We start from the raw sequence: 8,219 nt of genomic DNA on the forward strand, positions 1-8,219 counted from the left end.
TTTTTCTGTTTCGATGAGAAGCCAACAAACAAACCGTGTTATTTTTTCAAAAAAAAAAACCGTGTTATATGGGGATCCATTATTAAAGTCCAAAAGCAAACGGTAATTCTAAAGCTGCTCCAAGCACTATACGGCACTGCCCCATTTCATCTCCTTTTCCTTTTCTCCGTACCAACCTTTTTTTTTTCTTCCCGAGATTTCAATTCTTGCCCGTGTGTATTAGTCGCTCTCACGATTGGGGGCGACGCTAATCGCGGTGCCACCACTTCCAATCCACTCTCGGTCTCTCGCGGTCGCCGTGCCGAGCTGTTCCTGCTCTGTCTTCAACTACTCCAAGATTTGTTCTTTAGACGCCTGCAGCTTCGGTGCGCAGGGACGGCGGAGAGCTCGGGACTTGGTTCAGAGCTTAGGATCTTTGTCGGTACGCGTCTCCGCCATGTTCTAGGTTCGATGTGCTTGCTGACGTATCTGTTCGTGGATTGGGTCGCTCTTCCATCTATGGAAGATTAGGTATAGGTATCATTCCGTGTTTTGGGTTCGTTTTAGGTAGGAGATCGAGAATTTGATCTGACTGTGGAAAGCTTGCCCCATCTTTGGATCTGACAGTGGCGCAACAGCTTGATGCAAGCTACGGGAGCTCATTCCCAGGAGCTCTCTACTGCTGCACTTGTTTTTTTGCAATCTCTTCAACTCTCATGTCGTGCATATGTTCTTGGATTCAGTAGATTTCTGGTGCTGGTGTTTTACAGATTGGTGGAAACGATCCTGTGTGCTGTAGTTTTCTTCTTTTTCCCTGGGTGCCGCGTTGGCGACGTTGCTTTCTGTCGGCTCTTTCTTTTGTCTGTTACCCAATTTGCGTGTATCCTTATCTCCTCTGATTGTTGCTTCCGGTGTCACCAAAGCGACCGGCCATCTATCTTGTGCTGCAATTCTTGCATTCCTTGCACCGGATTGGGAGTAGAAAGAGGTCAACCTGTGTCAAAGGCAACTGCTTCTTCTTCTTCTTTTCCCCTTCTGCTGTTCTTGTTTGAGTTCTGCTTCTAGATCCACTTTCGGCTTTCTTTTCTTTTTAGTCCAGTCTCTTGAATGAATTATTACTTTGTGGATTCAACGATGAGACGTGGATGAGTTCATATATGATCCAGTATTCCAGTATAATAATTGTTTTACGTGATATATTTTTTTGAGAGGGCCTTTCTTGGGTTGCTTGCAGATTCAGGTTTTGATTGGTTTCGTCTGCTCGTCTGGCTGGGTTGTAAATTTGGAACTGGAAGGAAGAATTTGAGCACAGATGGGCCAGTGTTGCAGCAGAGCTACGTCCCCGGATTCTGTCCAAGGAGGAGCCAATGGCTATGGCTATTCTCACCAGCCAAAACAAGCACAAACACCTCCTAGTTACAACAATGCTCAGCCACCACCACAAGCTGAGGTGAGGTACACACCGCCAGCGATGAACCCTCCTGTCGTCCCACCTGTGGTTGCCCCCTCAAAGCCCATGCCGGACACGATTCTCGGCAAGCAGTACGAGGATGTGCGCTCTGTCTACTCCCTTGGCAAGGAACTTGGTAGGGGGCAGTTCGGGGTGACGTACCTTTGCACTGAGATTAGCACTGGCAGGCAGTATGCTTGCAAGTCCATATCCAAGCGCAAGCTCGTGAGTAAGGCCGACAAGGAGGATATCCGCAGGGAGATCCAGATCATGCAGCACCTATCTGGGCAGCCGAACATAGTGGAGTTCTGTGGAGCATATGAGGACAAGGGCAGCGTGCATGTTGTGATGGAGCTCTGTGCAGGCGGGGAGCTGTTTGATCGGATTATTGCCAAGGGGCACTACTCAGAGCGTGCAGCTGCTACAATCTGCAGAGGAGTTGTGAATGTTGTCAATGTTTGCCATTTCATGGGAGTGATGCACCGCGATCTGAAGCCAGAGAACTTCTTGCTCGCGACCAAGGATGAGAATGCTGTGCTCAAGGCCACTGATTTCGGGCTTTCGGTCTTCATTGAAGAAGGTAACACAAATGATATATAAGCTGCATATGCTTGCCAACTGCATTTTGTTGTTGAACACCTCTAATAGCAACTGGATATATCTATCTATCAAGTCCATAGGGCATAGGCTGCTCGTAACTATTGTATTGCTGTTGGACTACCTAATAGGGTTGGAGTTCCCTAGATGGTCTAGTTTTGGATTTGACGAGTTTCAATGTTGTTCATTCCGAGTCGTGGAGAAATCGAGCAGTCAAGCCATTTTGGTGATGCTATGGGCAGTTTTTTTGTGTGTTGACATAAACATACCATGTCAATATGCTTTCAGTAAATAAAGTAGAAAAGGAAAGTTTTCTATACTAATGGTCCAAATTTGGGTTCACAGTGAACCATCTATTTTTTAACCATGCTAAGCTTGGGTTAGCATCGAAAATAAACATCTGATTCCATGTTAGTTACTATCAGCGCATAGGGAAGGCGTCTGCAGCTGCTTAATGGTTGCTCATCGGTCTTTTGGGTCGTCCTCATGGTTTAGCTTATTGCCGTGGTTTTGGTGGAGTCGATTGTCTACATCCAAGGTGTTCTTCCTTCGTGATGTAGATGTGTGAGGGCTTGGGACAGTTGCATGTTGGGAATGCCTATGGGGTTGGCGGTGTGGTCCTGGGGTCTCAGAATTTGGGAGTAGTCCGCATGTGGTCTATTTGTATTGGTTTTCGTCTGGTTCTCCATTAATTAACTGGGCAACTCTCTTCTTCATTAATTGATGAGGCAAATCTTTTGCCTCCGTTTTGAAAAAAAACTAGCAGCGCATGATAGAACTAATCATGTAAGGGAATTTTCTAGAGGCATTGCGACTTCGATATTGAGGTAGTCATGCTTCAATGGAGGCAACCACCGTCCTGTAGAATTGTAGCTCATGGAATTATCCAGGAAGTCTTTGGGTTGCAAAGATTAAGACTGAATGGCTATTCATTTGTGCTGTTTGAACTCTAGTTATTGTATACAAAATGGACTTTTGTTCATGTGTACTAACTACTAAGTGTCTTGCAAATATATCAGGAAAAATGTATAGGGACATCGTTGGAAGTGCTTATTATGTTGCTCCTGAAGTCCTTAGGAGAAACTATGGTAAAGAGATAGATGTTTGGAGTGCAGGTGTTATTCTGTACATTCTTCTCAGCGGTGTTCCTCCATTCTGGGCTGGTAAGTTTGCCTCTAAAGTCCTGATGTACTTCCACCTTCTGAATTCAGGTATACAATTATTGCAGCAGCATGTTGTTATTCATCTTCTGTTTTACTTTGCAGAAACTGAGAAGGGAATATTTGATGCTATTCTTCAAGGGGAGATTGACTTTGAAAGTCAGCCATGGCCATCAATTTCTGAGAGCGCTAAAGACCTTGTGAGGAAGATGTTGGCACAGGATCCAAAGAAAAGAATTAGTTCAGCCCAAGTTCTTCGTAAGCTTCTTGACAGTACATTATTAACCTTCAAATCTTAGTTCTTTTCGCCAAATCTGATATTTTTTCTGTATGCTGGATCAGAACATCCATGGCTCAGGGAAGGAGAAGCATCAGATAAACCTATTGACAGTGCTGTTCTTTCTAGGATGAAGCAATTCAGAGCAATGAATAAACTGAAAAAGATGGCTCTAAAGGTTATTATTATCTTCATGCTCATAACTGAATGCCTTTTTGTCTGGTGTTTATAAGCAAGTGTGTATGCAGGTTATAGCTTCAAATCTTAATGAGGAAGAGATCAAGGGCCTGAAGCAAATGTTTATGAACATGGACACAGACAACAGTGGGACAATCACATATGAGGAACTCAAAGCAGGACTAGCCAAACTTGGATCGAAGCTCTCAGAAGCTGAAGTAAAGCAGTTGATGGATGCGGTACGCAACTCCTCTGAACTACTCCCTCCGTACCATAATATAGGACGTTTTTACAGTTTAAATTGAACTGCAAAAACGTCTTACATTATGAGACAGAGTAGTATTACAGTATTTTTTTTCCAACCATGATATTCTTGACATTGTATACCTACCTCTTGATCCATTCCAGGCTGATGTGGATGGCAATGGATCAATTGACTACGTTGAGTTCATAACAGCAACCATGCATAGACACAAGCTCGAAAGAGACGAGCATTTGTTCAAGGCGTTCCAGTACTTTGACAAAGACAACAGTGGGTGAGTATTCTAATCTGAACTGTGAATTCCTACAACTGATAGTGTTGTTTTCTTCACCAAACCTTACCAGTGAGACATGATATTCACAGGTTCACACTTCATTAATTTTAGTGTAGTTGTATAATGCACCTGCACAAAAGAGATGAACCACATGGCTTGATTTGACAAAGGATTACCTTGCTTTAATGCAGCTTCATCACAAGAGATGAACTGGAGACTGCTTTGATTGAGCATGAAATGGGCGATGCGGATACCATAAAGGACATCATATCAGAAGTCGACACAGATAATGTAAGTCTGCGTATTGGCAGTATTTTCTCTGACTACAACTTGTTTGTTCCTTACATTTTCTTGATGGCGCTCTTGTGGCAATTTACAGGATGGGAGGATTAACTACGAGGAATTCTGCGCTATGATGAGAGGAGGGATGCAGCAGCCAATAAGGCTCAAGTAGTCTTTCCTTAGAAATGGTGTACCATTAGCAACTGTTCTTGGTTCCTTTTTTCGCTGCTGCACGGATGAGAAGTTCTCTTTGGCGTTGTTGAGATGATTGTGTATATCTTGTGGCCTTTTGCTCGTGCATGTTGTTCCTCTAGTGTTTTGGACCTACTTTCTTCTGCAAGCTGGTTTTTGCAAGTACATCTAATAAAAGAGTATTTTTGCACGTCAAATGTGTCCCAGTGTTGCCAGGCAAATGGCATTAGGAACATAATTTGCAGGAAAGACGCCTAATTTCCAAGAGCTTTCTGTCACATTCTGTAAATGATTTTGTTTAGAGAAGACAGCAAAAGGTATCTTATACTAGTATTTGATAATTATCAAGGAAAATGATAGTTGGGAGGACAAGAAGACACAGCAGCAACAAGAAAAACAAACACAAGGCCTTTCAATCCCAAACATGTTGGTCTAGGCTAGAATTGAAACCGATTAAGATAAGATACTGAAACCAAGTCATGGTTTTGGTACATGGATAGCTAATTTACACGCATGCCTGTCAATGACTAGTTCTTTGGTGATGTTTCTGTCCTTCAGATTTCTCTTAACGGACTTCTTCTACGTCAAAGATTGGACTACCCTGACCCTCTTTGACATTATCAGTGCTTTTTTCATGTCAAAGTTTGGTCTACCCCCCTGCTCCTCTTTGATATTACGAGCATGCTTCATTCGTCCACTACACACGAAAGCTTTTGGAGGTCTGAGTTGTATATGCTCAAAATATCTTGGACGATGTTGGACAACCTTCACTTTGATCGGTGCCACCGTGCCATCCCAACTCTCTAATGTATATTATCATTTCAGACTTGATCCTTTCATGTTAGCCACATATCGTCTTAACATGTGCATCTCTGCTACACTTAACTGTTGGGTATGTCACCTCTTGGTTGGCAAACATTCTGTTGTCCTATAGAAAGCCTCTTTTAGCTTTTGTGACACTCTTGTCACGCAGTACGCCAGAAGCTAGTGCCACTTCACCCATCCAACTTTGATTCGATGGATCACATCTTCATCAACGTCAGCATCCTTCTCCAGGATTGACCCCAAATATCGGAAGATATCCTTCTAAAGTACTACCTTCCCATCAAGGCTAACCTCCTCCTCGTGCCTAGTAGTACTAAAACCACATCTCATGTACTTAGTTTTAGTTCTGCCAAGGCTAAAATTTTTTGATTACAAAGTCCGTCTCCACATATTTGACTTCATGTTAACCCTAGTCCGACGATCATCAACTAGCACCACATCATCTGCAAAGAGCATGCACCATGGAATATCTTCTTGTCTATCCCTTATGTAAGGGCATATTTATCCCTAAGGTGTTTTGGTGATTGATGACAATGCTTTTGCGGACTAATCATGTGCCTTGAGTATTTCAGACGTTTCGTCACTAGGCACAAGACGGTTTGGTGCCCCTTGAAGACTATTGAAGACGGCGTTTTTCAATGTTTCTTTTCAGTGGATTTGAGTCGTAGGAAAGCCATACTATTAAGAGGGGGTCCGCGTTGGAAAGGTTCGGGTGGAATCATCACGTACACGTTTACTCCCTCTGCACCGCCTTTCCCTTTGCGCTCTGGAGCATCCTCCGTTTTCTTCATATATATGCAAAGAGAAGGATTCCTAGTGTTGCTGTTCTGAGGCATGCAGTAGTACTGCTCTTAGGAGCGGTAGTACCGCACGCCCTTACGGTAGTACCGTATGTGCCCACGGTAGTACCGCTCCTAAGGAGCTGTAGCACTGTGGCCTGAGACCAGACTCAGCCGCTCGTGCGGCTGTAGGGGCGGATGTAATTTTTTTACATCCGCGCCCTACGCGGTAGTACCGCCCCATGCGCGCGGTAGTGTTGGGGAACGTTGCAGAAAATAAAAAATTTCTACGCTTCACCAAGATCAATCTATGGAGTCATCTAGCAACGAGAGAGAGGAGTGCATCTACATACCCTTGTAGATCACGCGCGGAAGCGTTCAAGAGAACAGGGTTGATGGAGTCGTACTCGTCGTGATCCAAATCACCGATGATCCTAGTGCCGAACGGACGGCACCTCCGCATTCACCACACGTACGGTTGGGGAAGACGTCTCCTCCTTCTTGATCCAGCAAGGGGGAGGGAGAGGTTGATGGAGATCCAGCAGCACGACGGCGTGGTGGTGGAAGTAGCGGCGATCTTGGCAGGGCTTCGCCAAGCTCAACGAGAGGGAGAGGTGCTACGGAGGGAGTGGGAGGCGCCAGGAGCAGGGGTGCGCAGCCCTCCCTCCCCCCTCTTTATATAGGGGCCTTGGGGGGCGCTGGCCCCTAGAGATCCCACTCAAGGGGGGCGGCGGCCAAGGGGGGGACTTGCCCCCCAAGCCAAGTGGGGCGCCCCCACCCCTAGGGTTTCCAACCCTAGGCGCAGGGGGAGGCCCAAGGAGGGCGCACCAGCCCACCAGGGGCTGGTTCCCCTCCCACTTCAGCCCATGTGGCCCTCCGGGATAGGTGGCCCACCCGGTGGACCCCCGGGACCCTTCCGGTGGTCCCGGTACAATACCGGTGACCCCCAAAACTTTCTCGGTGGCCGAAACTGGACTTCCTATATATAAATCTTCACCTCCGGACCATTCCGGAACTCCTCGTGACGTCCAGGATATCATCCGGGACTCCGAACAACTTTTGGGTTACCACATACTAATATCTCTACAACCCTAGCGTCATCGAACCTTAAGTGTGTAGACCCTACGAGTACGGGAGACACGCAGTCATGACCGAGACGACTCTTCGGCCAATAACCAACAGCGGGATCTGGATACCCATGTTGGCTCCCACATGTTCCACGATGATCTCATCGAATGAACCACGATGTCGAGGATTCAAGTAATCCCGTATATAATTCCCTTTGTCAATCGGTACATTACTTGCCCGAGATTCGATCGTCGGTATCCCAATACCTCGTTCAATCTCGTTACCGGCAAGTCACTTTACTCGTACCATAATGCATGATCCCGTGACGAAAACACTTGGTCACATTGAGCTCATTATGATGATGCATTACCGAGTGGGCCCAGAGATACCTCTCCGTCATATGGAGTGACAAATCCCAGTCTCGATCCGTGTCAACCCAACAGACACTTTCGGAGATACCTGTAGTATACCTTTATAGCCACCCAGTTACGTTGTGACGTTTGGTACACCCAAAGCACTCCTACGGCATCCGGGATTTACACGATCTCATGGTCTAAGGAAATGATACTTGACATTGGAAAAGCTCTAGCAAACGAACTACACGATCTTGTGCTATGCTTAGGATTGGGTCTTGTCCATCACATCATTCTCCTAATGATGTGATCCCGTTATCAATGACATCCAATGTCCATAGTCAGGAAACCATGACTATCTGTTGATCAACGAGCTAGTCAACTAGAGGCTCACTAGGGACATGTTATGGTCTATGTATTCACACATGTATTATGATTTCCGGATAACATAATTATAGCATGAATAATAGACAATTATCATGAACAAGGAAATATAATAATAATCATTTTATTATTGCCTCTAGGGCATATTTCCAACAGTCTC

General features: G+C 45.4%; 1 protein-coding gene across 3 annotated transcripts; it reads left to right on the plus strand.

The window, feature by feature from the left end:
• The first annotated feature begins 122 nt into the window (after positions 1-122).
• LOC123044686 (calcium-dependent protein kinase 19) lies at positions 123-4,847 on the plus strand. Of its 3 annotated transcripts, none has more exons than XM_044467511.1 (9): positions 123-421; positions 1,214-2,009; positions 3,046-3,189; positions 3,292-3,444; positions 3,529-3,641; positions 3,712-3,879; positions 4,049-4,176; positions 4,368-4,467; positions 4,556-4,847. In XM_044467511.1, exons 2-9 carry the CDS (start codon positions 1,292-1,294, stop codon positions 4,628-4,630), a joined length of 1,599 nt encoding a protein of 532 aa, XP_044323446.1. In that variant the 5' UTR covers positions 123-421; positions 1,214-1,291; the 3' UTR covers positions 4,631-4,847. The 3 variants fall into 3 exon arrangements, with proteins under 3 accessions (XP_044323446.1, XP_044323447.1, XP_044323449.1); XM_044467512.1 differs by having other exon boundaries at positions 166-445; XM_044467514.1 differs by lacking the exon at positions 123-421 and adding an exon at positions 747-984.
• Positions 4,848-8,219: the final 3,372 nt, after the last annotated feature.

This window comes from Triticum aestivum, chromosome 2B (genome assembly GCF_018294505.1).
Source record: "Triticum aestivum cultivar Chinese Spring chromosome 2B, IWGSC CS RefSeq v2.1, whole genome shotgun sequence".
Classification (NCBI taxonomy): Eukaryota; Viridiplantae; Streptophyta; class Magnoliopsida; order Poales; family Poaceae; genus Triticum; species Triticum aestivum.

Bases quoted from the DNA above. Each gene is read 5' to 3' on its own strand.
- LOC123044686 (XM_044467511.1), top strand. From the start codon at position 1,292: ATGGGCCAGTGTTGCAGCAGAGCTACGTCCCCGGATTCTGTCCAAGGA. The intron at 2,010-3,045 runs GTAACACAAATG...CAAATATATCAG, and splicing joins TTCGGTCTTCATTGAAGAAG to GAAAAATGTATAGGGACATC. The intron at 4,177-4,367 runs GTGAGTATTCTA...GCTTTAATGCAG, and splicing joins TTTGACAAAGACAACAGTGG to CTTCATCACAAGAGATGAAC.